At 50.2% G+C, this 15,000-nt stretch overlaps 2 protein-coding genes across 2 annotated transcripts in view; both read right to left on the bottom strand.

Moving 5' to 3' along the window:
• The window catches only part of LOC147020735 (uncharacterized), a 117,341-nt gene extending 112,894 nt beyond the window's left edge, over positions 1-4,447 (bottom strand). The window contains exon 1 of the mRNA XM_085896325.1: positions 1,380-4,447. Coding sequence (XP_085752451.1) covers positions 2,018-3,514 — 1,497 coding nt within the window. The 5' untranslated portion in view covers positions 3,515-4,447 and the 3' untranslated portion in view covers positions 1,380-2,017. The remainder of the gene's footprint in view (positions 1-1,379) is intronic.
• Positions 1-15,000, bottom strand: part of MAU2 (MAU2 sister chromatid cohesion factor) — a 327,528-nt gene that overhangs the window by 8,266 nt on the left and 304,262 nt on the right. The gene's annotated exons all lie outside the window — the stretch shown is intronic.

Below are 15,000 nucleotides of genomic sequence, written 5' to 3'. Positions count from 1 at the left end.
TCCGCCTTGAAGCAAAACACGGCCAGCCGATGAAGTTGGCCAGCCTTTGCCGTTCAATGGAGGTTGGTGGAGGGAGTGCGGTGGTGCTGGCCACTTGGAAGGCGGGCTCGGACCTACCTACCTGTCTCCCTCCCACCTATCGCCTTTGCCTGTCACTGTACATACCCACTCCCTTAATTTGTCCAAACCCCAATTTAGCCCCAACTTATTTATTTTTTTATTTTTACTTTTATGTTTACTTCCCCTCTATAAATCGTCCCCTAACCCCCTTTATCGTCCTTGTTCGGCTAACCTATTCTGTCACCTAGCCTACTCCCAACCCCTACGTTCCCTTCCCAGAGGGGAACAAGGGAGAGCTAACGTCCTGTGTCGAGGCCCAACTCAAGCCTCAGAATGGCCTCCCCAGAGTTCGGCGATCGAACCCAAAGTGGGTCCAGCGGCCCACAACGACAGCGAGGGGATGGATGGTGCGGAGGGGTACATCTCCTAATCTACCCTAACCATTTAACTGTTAAACTACCCCGGGGCTTTCAACAAGCGCCTCTCGCTTAAACTATTGGTTCTAACAACCCAGATTCCCGTCGCCTGTGTTGGTGTCCTCACAATTTCGGGCCTCGCCCCCCAATTTTCTCTCCGTGCCCTCACACGGTCTCCTGGCTGGGACACGTGGCTCCCGTTGGCAGGCACGACCCTCTGCCGATTCTCCCGCTATGGCACCCCCGGGCACTACACTGCCTCCGAGCCTACCAGCTCCCTAACACCGGGGAGTGCCCCCCATGGCACCTCCCCTGAAACGCACACGTGGCAGGCCGGCCTCCCGGGCCCCTTTCCGAGGGTCACCCGTGCCCACAACACTGCCCACGCGGCTAATGGCGCCCCGGGCCCCCGCACCAAGCAGGCGCACCCGTGCCCACTACTCTATCCCGGCCCCCCATGGGCCCATGGCCTACCACGGCCGACTAGCCTGGTGCCCGGGGTACCCACTCAGCGATACTCACCTTTCGCAGCCACGCTCCCAAGCCCGTCAACAGGGCTCCTGCACCCCTCCAAATGGGTTTCGAGCCTACATTCCCACCAACAACAAAACGACCTCCATTTTTGTTAATTTGACTAACCCAGCTAACTCATTTTACTCTGACCCCGGGGTCCCTTGGGCGGGAGTCACTCCTCCCCCCAATCACTCATCGCACCATGCATTCCCCATTCGCTCCACTCACACAGACCCGCTGGCCTCACTCACTCACCAAGCACATGCTTCCACTTCACTCACCAACTCTTCAACACACACACCACTGAACTCTGCCATCCTCCTAACTACATCCCCTAACTAACTCGTGCTCCCACGTCGTCCCTTAAACTAGTAGCACGTTCCTTTTAACACTACGTAGCTAAGCTACGTCAACTCTACACATCCAAAGTCTGTCTCTGTCTCCAAATCAATAATTTAATTTCCCAACCTAAATCTGGCTACAATCCCTCTAACTAATCCATTCCACGGACTCCATGAGGACTTACCCCTGCCCCATGAAGTCGGTCTAACTAAGCTAACCCTTCCCCCTAACTAGTTTCCATCCTGTGCCCAGGGTAAGGGGGTCTTCCACCCCTTGCCCAGGAATCCTGTACACCCGAAAGTGAGGCTTGCTGTTTTTTTTTTTTTTTCTCTTTACATGCGCAGCACCTGCGCGGCAACTCAGAGCTCGCGCACTTTGCACCTGCCCGTGACGTCATGCAGCTGCACGTGTACCTCGTCCCTCCTTGGACGGTACCATCCGGCCGGGATACCCCTCCTGCCGGATTCCAACCACACGTGCAGCCATGACGTCACCGTGCGCATAAAAAAAAAACACAAGCCCCACGTCTCGAGGGGTTCCCCACGCGAACACATGTACTTTGCCCGTTGGAGCTTAACACACACGATCGCGTGGAGAACCCGTCCGGTCCAAATCCATTTACCTGCCTAAACTTTGTCCGTCCGCGGGATCGGCAAATCCACCGCGTGCGTTTCCGGACCGGGACTTCACTCTCGCAAGCGAGCACGTGGCGGTCTCGTGCGTTGCACAGCACGAACCGCGTGCTCACTGCTGGGTGAACCCGGCACGGTCCCCGAAACAACTACAGCCGCTACTCGGCTTTCTCTCCTCTGTCGCCGTCTCCGTCTCCATTCCACACACGCATACCTGCGTGTTACGACGCACACAGTCCACTCCATCACATTCACACCGGGAGACGCGGCTGCGTGCTCCCGCATGCCAACCGACATCTCCCTCACATACCGCTCTCTCACACACACGGTCTCCCTTGCACACAGCGACCTTGCACACGGCCGTTCACTCACGCACGGTGCCTCACCACTCACACAAACCATACTACTTACACACGCGGGGGAACTCACCCGCGGTGCCTCATCCACACTCCGTGCCTCACTCACACACGCGGGGGAACTCACGCGCGGTGCCTCACTCATACACACGGCGACACTCACACACGCGGTCCCTTCCACACACGGTGCCTCACCCACACACGCGGGGGAACTAACCCGCAGTGCCTCACTCACACTCCGTGCCTCATCCACACACGGCGTGCTGGGAAGCACGTACTCCGGCACCATCGCCACCACACCACTCACACACGGGGACGCACTCACACCTTGCACCACACACACAGGGACAACCACACTGGGGATTCGTGTCCCCACAAGGGTCTCCGGGGCCTCTATACCCCCCACGCTCTCCAAGCACCTGTCCACAGCACTCGTCCCCTCAACCTCGCAAAGCACGACCGAACTCACCTGGTCGTGACTCGCCTCAAGGGGGCATACTCCCTCCCCTCGTTCCTGGAGGAGGCCATCCAGGTGCTCGCACTGGGTCTCTACACGCTCCGCGAGCTCACCCCCGTTGTCCTCCACTACCTCCGTGTGTGTGTGTGCGTCACTTACCCCGTCTTCCTCGTGTAGTCTTTCCTCTATTTTTTCTATCTCCCGTGTCTCTGCCAACTCTTCACCCTTTACCTCCCTTGTCTCCACTATTATTTCCTTTGTCACGGCCTTCATGCCCGCCTGCAGGCATCGGCCCATGTTCTGCGTCTCACCCCGGAACTTTTTCATTTCTTCCTTCATGTTTGCTTCCATTCCGTTTATTTGCTTGTTCATTTCGTTTTTCATTTCATTTGTATTTGTATCCATCTTTTCGTTTATTTGTTTGTTCATATCTTTCATTTCGTTTTTTATTTCATTTGTCATTGCCGCCAGCATGGCGCATAGCTGGGCCACGTCGGGTGCGCTTGAGTGAGCCGTTTCGGCAGGGGTTGGGGAAGGGTCTTGGTGGAGAGGGGGGGGGGAGGTGTCATACACCGCGGCCGCTGCCGCACCCACCTCGGGCCCTGGGTTCAGTTGGGCGAGTCCGTGTTCCTGCACAATCAACATTTCCTGCTCGGGGATTCCATCCTGGACCATGGATTCTACACATTCTACATCCATTTCTAATACCCCCGGCTCCCGCTCGCCTTGAGACGCCATCTTGCTTCTCGTGAAGGGTTAATTTAACTCGCTCGTAATTTGGAGGGAATCGGGGGTCGCTTCTCTCACCCCTGGACCGATTCCCGTGAATTTAGCCGGAGACAGGAGAGCCCGTTTTCCTGTTCTCCGATACCAGTGCCACGAGGAGGGCGATGAATTTGTATCGCACGACCTGACACCAGTGTTGCGGTATTCGCGCCCACCGGCGTGCTGACGGCCACGTAACTCGAATCGCGGCACGTCGCCCACCGGACGGACAATCCAGTCGTGACCCTCTCGGACTAACGCCGGGAACCAGTCACGGGTGGACCTTTCGGTCTCACCGCGATCGAGCCAATCAGCCCCCGCGTGGGATAGGGTTGCTCGCCAAACTCGACCTACCTAAGTACCCACGCGGAGGGTAGACCGGGCGATCGCACCTCGCCGCAGGTCGACTTCGGACACGGGCCACTTAAGCGACCCGTTCCGTACTATCAGAATAACCGAGCGGTGTTATCGTCGACCTCGACGGTTCGATTAATTATCGGGCATATTCAGCCCACTACCAACCCTTTACGTGAAGCAAGATGAGGATTCAATGGGAGAAATGACGAAGCGAAGCGGGAAACAGTTCAACACAAAAGCACATTTATTCGCGGCACACGGGAAGCACACATATACAATTCCACCAAATGCACACAGAAAAGACACAATGCAATTTACACAAAAAGCAAATGTAAAAGCGAAGACAATGCAGAGCTAATACCGACTACCGAGCACACGGCAACACTTATACAATTCTACCTCACAGACGGCGCCGACAACACATACCCAAAACCAAGGAAAAGAATACCCCCAAGAATGAGGCGGGCCTGAGGCCGAGACCGGGTCGCGCCTACCCGTCTGGTGATGAGACGCGGAGCGGCGATGGCGCCGCAACCCCGCGGGCCTCGCGGGCAGTGTCTGGTAGGGGTGGGAAAGGGGCCCCTTGGTCGCACTATCTCAGCGCGGGGGAAACAGGAGGGGGTTGCTGATGCTCGGGGTATAGAGGATCTTTATTATCCCTGGTGTGCGTCTCCACCTCGGCCAGGTCGCGCTGTCGGCCTCCCTCGGGTGCAGCTCCCTGCACGACGCGAGCACCCCCTCGTCTGGTGTCGCCGCCTTTCCACAGCTCGTCCCCTCCGTTCCGACTCCAACGCACACGACGAGCAGCTCCACCGCCCGCGAAGTCTTGACCCTCTGCTTCCGACTCTCCTACTCTCCGCCTCTGGACTCTCCGACTCTCCACTTCTTGACTCTCCGACCGACTCTCCGCCTCTGGACTCTCCGACTCTCTCTTCTCCTCCTCTGGACTCTCCTGACTCTCCTACTCTTGACTCTCCGACCGACTCCTGACTGACGAACACGGTCCTTTTATCCCCCCGTAGCTTCGCCTTTGACCCCCTCCCTTTGGCCTTTCACCTCGCTCCCCATTGGCCCGAGAAAAAGTGGGCGTGAAGGCTTTTTGATCCACAAATTTGCATATATCGATCGTCCTGGAGGCGGGGCCAAATCGCCCCTCGCTCACCGATTGGACGGCAAAAAGTGGGCGTGTGTCGTTTTTGATCCGTTTTTGAAGCACAAAATCCGTGATTTTGTACACGCTGTTCGACGTGCGCCCTGCACGAGTCCAACACCGGTACCCACAGCGGGGAAAGAACGGTGGCGATGCTACGGTTGCGAGGTGTGACGTGAAGGTCGTGGCGGTTGTGGTGAAGCGGCGTTGTGGTTGTTGGTTGATGTTGTGGTTGTGGTGGTAATCATGGCGGTTGGTCCAAAATAAAGATAGTAAAAGAAAAACGGCTATCCTGAAGAGTCGCAGCACGCATAAATGACATGTATTCCCACTAGACAACGGGTTTGGGCCTAACTACACATGCACTTACCGAGATACCTCACCTAAGGGACCTGAATGGTGGTTTGCGAATTTGGTAACCACAACAATATATATATAAAAATATATATATATATATATATATATATATATAAAATATATATAAATATATATATATATATATATATATATAAATATATATAAATATATATATATATATATATATATATATATATATATATATATATATTTCTATATATATATATATAGTGACAACTGGGAGAAAGACAAAAGAACAGGGAAATATTTTTTTTAAAGAAAAAAAAAAGGGTAGGACAATTTGGGGATAGGCAAAGGAGGATCACTGTAATGGATGGCTAAGAAGAGGTCAACTCAATCGGGAGAATAACTGGAAAGCATCTCAAAATGCAAAGCCCATCTGCATCTGCTTTGTACTCAAACGAAACTTGATGAAAATGCCAGTTTAAAAAAAAATTGTACATTATATTGTTTGTGGTCTCCACATCTCATTATAAAGGTTTGTTGAAGATTTGATGATGAAAGCTCAATTGGTAAAAATGGTATGGCCTGGACATAAACACTGAATCTCAATGCTAAAGAAGGATTTCCATTAAAAAATTTGAGGCTGGTCAACCACTTCACCTTCACCTTACAATCCTTTATTCACCATTGGGACAAGAATGAGATGTGCCAAGTTTCAAATTTTTCCGATCAGCATTTTCAGAGATATGTTATATTTTTGTGTTGAATACAAGATAGCTGCCATACCACATGACCGATAATGTCACAATTATCATTAAAATATTCTCCATTTGGGGGGGTCACCCGACCACTGAAAATTTTGTGTCAATCGGACGAGTAGTTGCTGAGAAAAAAAATAAAAATAGAATAACAATCTATACCAATAATTGGCAGTGTGTGTGTGTGTGTCTCTGAAGGTGTGTGTGTGTCTGAAGGTGTGTGTGTGTATCTGAAGGTGTGTGTGTGTCTGAAAGTGTGTGTGTGTGTCTGAAAGTGTGTGTGTGTGTCTGAAGGTGTGTGTGTATATGTGTGTGAAGGGGTGTGTTTGTGTGTGTGAAGGGGTGTGTTTGTGTGTGTGAAGGGGTGTATTTGTGTGTGTGAAGGGGTGTGTGTGTGAAGGGGTGTGTGTGTGAAGGGGTGTGTGTGTGAAGGGGTGTGTGTGTGAAGGGGTGTGTGTCAGTGCTTCTCCACCATAACTCTAAAACCATAAAACGTAGCAGCCTCAAACTTTGCATGCATACCAAAGAGAGCTCCAAGGAAGTGCATGACTGAAAATTAGGTGTTTGGGTTAATTAAAACACCCCTTTTGGAGATAACTTACGGCTTTATTGAATTATATCCTTTATCAGGTGCATCCTCAGTCACCACTCTCGATGGGGGTCTCGAGGCATATCCTGGGTTACCTTGTTGGGGACTGAAGCCTCTATGTTATATGGCCTGCTCAACCATGCCTTGACTTGGAACAGGCTGCAACAATTTCTTAATGATAAAGTTTTTTTTTTCCTCACTTCACTCACTTATGTTATCGAATGCCTGTTCATCATAGTTATGAATCGCTGTATACATCGCTTTTGAATTTTTTTCAATTTGAAATAATTTTCAAATTAGGAGCTTGGAGCGATTTCATGCATCAGATAATACAATTTTCCATGATCTACTGTCACAGTCTAATTAAAGTACATCATTGAAATATTATTTTGGTTTTGAGGATCGGATATCGTACAGACTAAATAAATGTCGAAATCTGGAGTGAAATCTGATAATTTAAAGAAATAACGAGTCTTATAACCTAACTGATATACCTATTTACTTTAAGTAAGCAAGGCGATGGTCCCTCCTTCTCAATATGGACACAAGAAAATGTGAAATTTCCAAAGCATTAAACATATCTTTTTCTACTGTTTGAAGAATTATATTGAGTGAACAAAAGATTTAGGAATGTCTCAAAATTAACCAGCTTCATTGAGCTAATACAATTTAGTGCATTCACTGCTTGACATTCATGCCCTGTCCCCAGAAGGACTGCTTACCCATAGCATCTGACAGATATGTATGTATATTTTCGGAGGTTGCGCGAGATGCTCTACGGGGAATCGAAGCAAATCTGGTGAAAAATGGTAGTTTTAAAATAAGGATACAATGTTTGCGCGGACCGCGAACCGATTTACGTGACACGTGCACAGACAAGTAGGCAGCGTGGCAAATGATCTGGAATGTATATTTAATGGGCGATTAAACTGTGAGATGTCTCCAGAGTTGTTCGACATTAAACACCAACTCTTTTGTGGATAAAATCATTATTTGACCGAATTCATTTAATTTCTTTAACTGCTGTGGGCGCGGTGAAAACCAGCTTAAAAGGTGAATGGATCCTACATGTACAGTATATGGTATGCAACCACAGCCTGGTCAGCCATTCAGAACAAGTGGTTCATCCTCCGAACCTCAGAGTGTGCTGCAATACTGATGTTCAAACGCTTGAACTCAGATGATAACAAAGACAGGTGATCATCCTCTCTTAGGAATAGGACATTCAAGGCACCCACCCAACGAGACCGCCTCAGGTTAACCCAAGGAGACCGCCGTCTGGTGCACAACACCTCAGCACCACCGCAATCTGATTCGGGAAGGTTACCCCATGGTTTTCCACCCATCATCAAAAAGTGGGGGTCTAAAAGGATTTGCCCCAATCCCGTCATCCAGCGAGCTGCCCTGCAGAAGGCAGCTGCACAGGAGGTACACCCACAGAGTAGGTTTTCAATTTTCTTTACGGTTTTCTTGTGTTTTGTGGAGTAAAGGGTTTCACGGTCGCCGGAGTGCATATCTTGCCACCAACCTAACAAAAAGTAACCAAACTGCAGGAGGCCGTCGTAGACACAGTTGGGCACTAGATATGGATGGCCATTGGCTCACAAGGAGCTCCTCCACCTTTCACAGGTTTTGTTACTAATCCTGCTGGGTGTCCATATCATACACCCTCCTCACCAGGAAGGCTGGTGGGGGAGACTGTTTGGTCACCGACAACCCGACCATGAAACAGGTTAGGAGATTTACATGATATCTGTAGCAAGTCACAGATCTTGTATGGCCTGATCTGACAATAGTGATTCGTGCTCCGTCATCCAGAGCGAGTGGTTCGTGCCCCGTCATCCAGAGTGAGTGGTTCGTGCCCCGTCATCCAGAAAGAGTGGTTTGTGCCCCGTCATCCAGAGCGAGCGCTTCGTACCCCGTCATCCAGAGCGAGTGCTTCGTGCCCCGTCATGTAGAGCGACTCCTTCGTGCCCAGCCATCCAAAGCGAGCGCTTCGTGCCCAGTCATCCAGAGCGAGCACTTCGTTCCCCGTCATCCAGAGCGAGCGCTTCGTTCCCCGTCATTCAGAGCGAGAGCTTCGTGCCCCGTCATCCAGAGCGAGTGCTTCGTGCCCAGTCATCCAGAGCGAGTGCTTCGAGCCCCATCATCCAGAGCGAGTGCTTCGTGCCCCATCATCCAGAGCAAGTGCTTCATGCCCCATCATCCAGAGTGAGAGCTTCGTGCCCCGTCATCCAGAACGAGTTGTGAAATAACACCCGTCTTCCGAGCAGTTTGCCGTGTCAATGCGTTTCTAAATTGCCGAGCCAAATATTTTTCCACCCGTCATATGCAGGTGTTTATTTATAAAGAATAATGTTTGTGAACATATCCCTGAAGCGTTTATATAAATGCAGCGGTTTTTCGGTGAAAGCAACTCAAGGTTTTTGCGTTGTGTACATCAAGTACTCGAGTCGGTTATCACACTGACTCCAACCTGACGATATCAGCCAAGCACAGATGTGTGTGTGTGTGTGTGTGTGTGTGTGTGTGTGTGTGTGTGTGTGCCATAAAGTATAACACTCTCTCTGCAAAGTCCCCTCCCCAACCCCCCTCTTTTTCCCATCCTTGCCCTACCCCCTCCAAATACAATGCAGCCCCGTCCTCCCACACTTTCCAATCTCACCCTCTCCGCACTCTCCTGTCTCCTCTCTATCCCCATTCTCCTGTCTCCTCTCTATCCCCACTCTCCTCTCTCTCCACTCTCTCCACTCTCCGCGCTCTCCACACTCCTCTCTCCGCTCTCTCCTCTCTGCACTCTCCACGCTCTCCTCTCTGCGCTCTCCACTCTCCCCTCTCTGCGCTCTCCACTCTCCCCTCTCTGCGCTCTCCACTCTCGCCTCTCACTCCGCTCTCGCCTCTCTCTCCGCTCTCGTCTCTCTCTCCGCTCTCGCCTCTCTCTCCGCTCTCTCCTCTCTCTCCGCTCTCTCTGCTCTCTCTGCTCTCGCCCCTCTCTCCTCTCCGCTCGCTCCACTCTCTCCTCTCTCTCGCCTCTCTCCCCGCTCTCTGCTCTCACCCCTCTCTCCTCTCCTCTCTCCCCCATCTCTCCTCTCTCTCCCCTCTCCCCGCACTCTCCTCTCCAGGCTCTCCACTCTCTACCCTCTCTCTCCGCTCTCGCCCCTCTCTGCTCTCACCCCTCTCTCCTCTCCGCTCTCGCCTCTCTCTCCGCACTCTCGGCTCTCGCCCCTCTCTCTTCTCTCCGCTCTCGCCTGTGTCTGCTGTCACTCCTCTGACCCCCGGCGCTCCCGTCTCTCCTCCCCCTCCTCTCTCTCCGCTCTCACCCCTCTCTCCGCTCCCCCCACTCTCGCCTCTCTCTCCGCTCTCTCTGGTCTCGCCCCTCTCTCCTCTCTGCTCGCTCCACTCTCTCCTCTCTCTCGCCTCTCTCCCCGCTCTCTCTGCTCTCTCCCCTCTCCCCGCACTCTCCTCTCCAGGCTCTCCACTCTCTACCCTCTCTCTCCGCTCTCGCCCCTCTCTCCTCTCCGCTCTCGCCCCTCTCTCCTCTCCGCTCTCGCCCCCTCTCCTCTCCGCTCTCGCCTCTCTCTCCGCACTCTCGGCTCTCGCCCCTCTCTCTTCTCTCCGCTCTCGCCTCTCTCTCTGCTCTCACTCCTCTCTCCCCCGTCTCTCCCCTCTCCCCTCTCTCCTCTCCCCTCTCCCTCCTCTCTCTCCGCTCTCACCCCTCTTTCCGCTCTCCCCTCTCTCCTCTTGGCTCTCTCTCCACTCTCACCCCTCTCAGCTCTTTCTCCTCTCTCCGCACTCTCCTCTCTCCGCACTCTCCTGTCTCCTCTCTCTGCACTCTCCTGTCTCCTCTCTCATCCCTCTCTCCGCTCTCATCCCTCTCATCCCTCTCATCCTTCTCACCCCTCTCTCCTCTCTCTCCTCTCTGCTCTTGCCTCTCTCTCCCCCTCCCCTCTCTCCTCTATGCTTTCGCCTCTCTCTCCACTCTCACCCCTCTTGCCGCTCTCCCCTCTCTCCTCTTGGCTCTCTCTCCACTCTCACCCCTCTCAGCTCTCAGCTCTTTCTCCTCTCTCCGCACTCTCCTCTCTCCGCACTATCCGCACTCTCCTCTCTCCGCACTCTCCTGTCTCCTCTCTCATCCCTCTTTCCGCTCTCATCCCTCTCTCCGCTCTCATCCCTCTCTCCGCTCTCATCCCTCTCTCCACTCTCATCCCTCTCTCCACTCTCATCCCTCTCTCCCCTCTCTCCTCTCTCTCCCCCTCCCCTCTCTCCTCTCTGCTTTCGCCTCTCTCTCCGCTCTCACCCCACTCTCCGCTCTCATCCCTCTCTCAGCTATCTCTGCTCTCCTCTCTCCTCTCGATCGGCACTCTCCTGTCTCCTCTCGATCCGCACTCTCCTGTCTCCTCTCGATGCGCACTCTCCTGTCTCCTCTCGATGCGCACTCTCCTGTCTCCTCTCGATCCGCACTCTCCTGTCTCCTCTCGATCCGCACTCTCCTGTCTCCTCTCGATCCGCACTCTCCTGTCTCCTCTCGATCCGCACTCTCCTGTCTCCTCTCGATCCGCACTCTCCTGTCTCCTCTCGATCCGCACTCTCCTGTCTCCTCTCTATCCGCACTCTCCTGTCTCCTCTCTATCCGCACTCTCCTGTCTCCTCTCTATCCGCACTCTCCTGTCTCCTCTCTATCCACACTCTCCTGTCTCCTCTCTCCACAATCTCCTGTCTCCACAATCTCCTGTCTCCTCTCTCCACAATCTCCTGTCTCCTCTCTCCACAATCTCCTGTCTCCTCTCCCCAATCTCCACACTCTCCTCTCTCCCCAATCTCCTCTCTCCCCAATCTCCACACTCTCCTCTCTCCCCAATCTCCTCTCTCCCCAATCTCCACACTCTCCCCTATCCACACTTTCCTCTCTCCCCAATTTCCACACTCTCCCCAATATTTACACCCTCCTTTCTCCCCAATCTTCACACTCTCCTCTCTCCCCACTCTCCTCTCTCCCCACTCTCCTCTCTCCCCAATCTCTCCCCAAACTGACGACATAAACCTTCCTTCTGAAATGTCTCCAAATCTGACTCACAAATATTCACATTCCACAAAAACGAATCCAACAATCTTCATCTTCTCCCAAACCTCACACACACAAATTTTCATGTTCTCACAAACCTCTCACATAAATCTTCATCTTCTCCCAAACCTCTCACATAAATGTTCATATCCTCCGAAACCTCCCCACAAATCTTCATAGCCTCCCAAACCTCCCCCACAAATCTTCATATCCTCCCAACCCTCCCCCACAAATCTTCATATTCTCCAAAACCTCTAACATAAAACTTCATCTTCTCCCAAACCTCTCACATAAATGTTCATCTTCTCCCAAACCTCTCCCCCCAAATCTTCATATCCTCCCAAACCTCCCCCCAAATCTTCATATGCTCACACACCTCTCACATAAATGTTCATATTCTCCCAAACCTTTCCCACAAATCTTCACCTTCTCCCAAACCTCTCACATAAATGTTCATATTCTCCCAAACCTCCCCCACAAATCTTCATCTTCTCCCAAACCTCTCACATAAATGTTCATATCCTCCCAAACCTCCCCCACAAATCTTCATCTTCTCCCCAACCTCTCACATAAATGTTCATATCCTCCCAAACCTTTCCCACAAATCTTCATATTCTCCCAAACCTCTCCCACAAATCTTCATATCCTCCCACAAATCTTCATCTTCTCCCAAACCTCTCACATAAATGTTCATATCCTCCCAAACCTCCCCCACAAATCTTCATGTCCTCCCAAACCTCTCCCACAAATCTTCATATCCTCCCAAACCACTCACATATCTTCATATTCTCCCAAATCGCCCCCACAAATCTTCATATTCTCCCAAACCTCTCCCACAAATATTCATATCCTCCCAAAAATCTTCATATTCTCCCAAACCTCTCACATAAATGTTCATATTCTCCCAAACCTCTCACACAAATCTTTATATTCTCCCAAACCTCTCACATAAATGTTCATATTCTCCCAAACCTCTCACACAAATATTCATCTTCTCCCAAATCTCTCACACAAATCTTCATCTTCTCCCAAAACTCTCACATAAATGTTCATATCCTCCCAAACCTCCCCCACAAATCTTCATCTTCTCCCCAACCTCTCACATAAATGTTCATATCCTCCCAAACCTCCCCCACAAATCTTCATCTTCTCCCCAACCTCTCACATAAATGTTCATATCCTCCCAAACCTTTCCCACAAATCTTCATATTCTCCCAAACCTCTCACACAAATCTTCATCTTCTCCCAAACCTCTCACATAAATGTTCATATCCTCCCAAACCTCCCCCACAAATCTTCATGTCCTGCCAAACCACTCACATATCTTCATATTCTCCCAAATCTCCCCCACAAATCTTCATATTCTCCCAAACCTCTCCCACAAATCTTCATATCCTCCCAAAAATCTTCATATTCTCCCAAACCTCTCACATAAATGTTCATATTCTCCCAAACCTCTCACACAAATCTTCATATCCTCCAAAACCTCTCACATAAATGTTCATATTCTCCCAAATGTCCCCCACAAATCTTCATATTCTCCCAAACCTCTCCCACAAATCTTCATATCCTCCCAAAAATCTTCATATTCTCCCAAACCTCTCATATAAATGTTCATATTCTCCCAAACCTCTCACACAAATCTTCATATCCTCCAAAACCTCTCACATAAATGTTCATATTCTCCCAAACCTCTCACACAAATCTTCATCTTCTCCCAAACCACTCACACAAATCTTCATCTTCTCCCAAACCTCTCCCACAAATCTTCATATCCTCCCAAAAATCTTCATATTCTCCCAAACCTCTCACATAAATGTTCATATTCTCCCAAACCTCTCACACAAATCTTCATATCCTCCCAAACCACTCACATATCTTCATATTCTCGCAAATCTCCCCCACAAATCTTCATATTCTCCCAAACCTCCCCCACAAATCTTCATATCCTCCCAAAAATCTTCATATTCTCCCAAACCTCTCACATAAATGTTCATATTCTCCCAAACCTCTCACACAAATCTTCATATTCTCCCAAACCTTTCCCACAAATCTTCATATTCTCCCAAACCTCTCACACAAATCTTCATCTTCTCCCAAACCTCTCACATAAATGTTCATATCCTCCCAAACCTCCCCCACAAATCTTCATATCCTCCCAAACCTCTCCCACAAATCTTCAGACCCTCCCAATCCTCTCCCACAAATATTCATATCCTCCTAAACCTCTCCCACAAATCTTCACATTTTCCGAAACCTTCCCCATAAATCTCCACACTCTCCTGTCTCCTGTCTCCTCTCTCCCCTCTCCACACTCTCCTGTGTGTTCGTTCATCTTTATATCATCCCAAATCTCTCCCACCAATCTTCATATCCTCCTAAACTTCTCCCACAAATCTTCATATTCTCCCAAACCTCCCACACAAATCTTCATATCCTCCAAAACCTCACATAAATCTTTATATTCTTAAAAAACTCTCCCACAAATCTTCATATTTTCCCAAACTTCTCCCACAAATCTTCATATTCTCCCAAACCTCTCCCACAAATCTTCACATCCTCCCAAACCTCCCCCACAAATCTTCATATTCTCCTAAACCTCCCCATAAACCTTCATATCATCCCAAACCTCTCCCACAAATCTTCATATTCTCCCAAACCAGCCACACAAATCTTCATATTCTCCTAAACCTCCACCATAAACCTTCATATCATCCCAAACCTCTCCCACAAATCTTCATATTCTCCCAAACCTCCCCCACAAATCCTCACATCCTCCCAAACTTCCCCCACAAATCTTCATATTCTCCCAAACCTCCCCCACAAATCTTAATATTCTCCCAAACCTCCCCCACAAATCTTAATATTCTCCCAAACCTCTCCCACAAATCTTCATATTCTCCCAAACCTCTCCCACAAATCTTCATATTCTCCCAAACCTCTCCCACAAATCTTCATATTCTCCCAAACCTCTCCCACAAATGTTCATATTCTTCAAAAACTCTCCCAAAAATCTTCATATCCTCCCAAACCTCTCCCACAAATCTTCATATCCTCCTAAACCTCTCCCACAAATCTTCATATTCTCCCAAGCCTCCCCCATAAATCTTCATATCATCCCAAACCTCTCCCAGAGATCTTCATATCCTCCCAAACTTCTCCCACAAATCTTCATATTCTCCCAAACCTCCCCCACAAATCTTCACATCCTCCCAAACCTCT

This window comes from Eptatretus burgeri, chromosome 9 (assembly GCF_056783735.1).
Source record: "Eptatretus burgeri isolate ZD-2024b chromosome 9, Ebu_testis_v1, whole genome shotgun sequence".
NCBI classification, from domain to species: domain Eukaryota; kingdom Metazoa; phylum Chordata; class Myxini; order Myxiniformes; family Myxinidae; genus Eptatretus; species Eptatretus burgeri.
The sequence above is the reverse complement of the archived record's forward strand: the minus strand, read 5'-3'. Positions and strand labels throughout refer to the sequence as shown.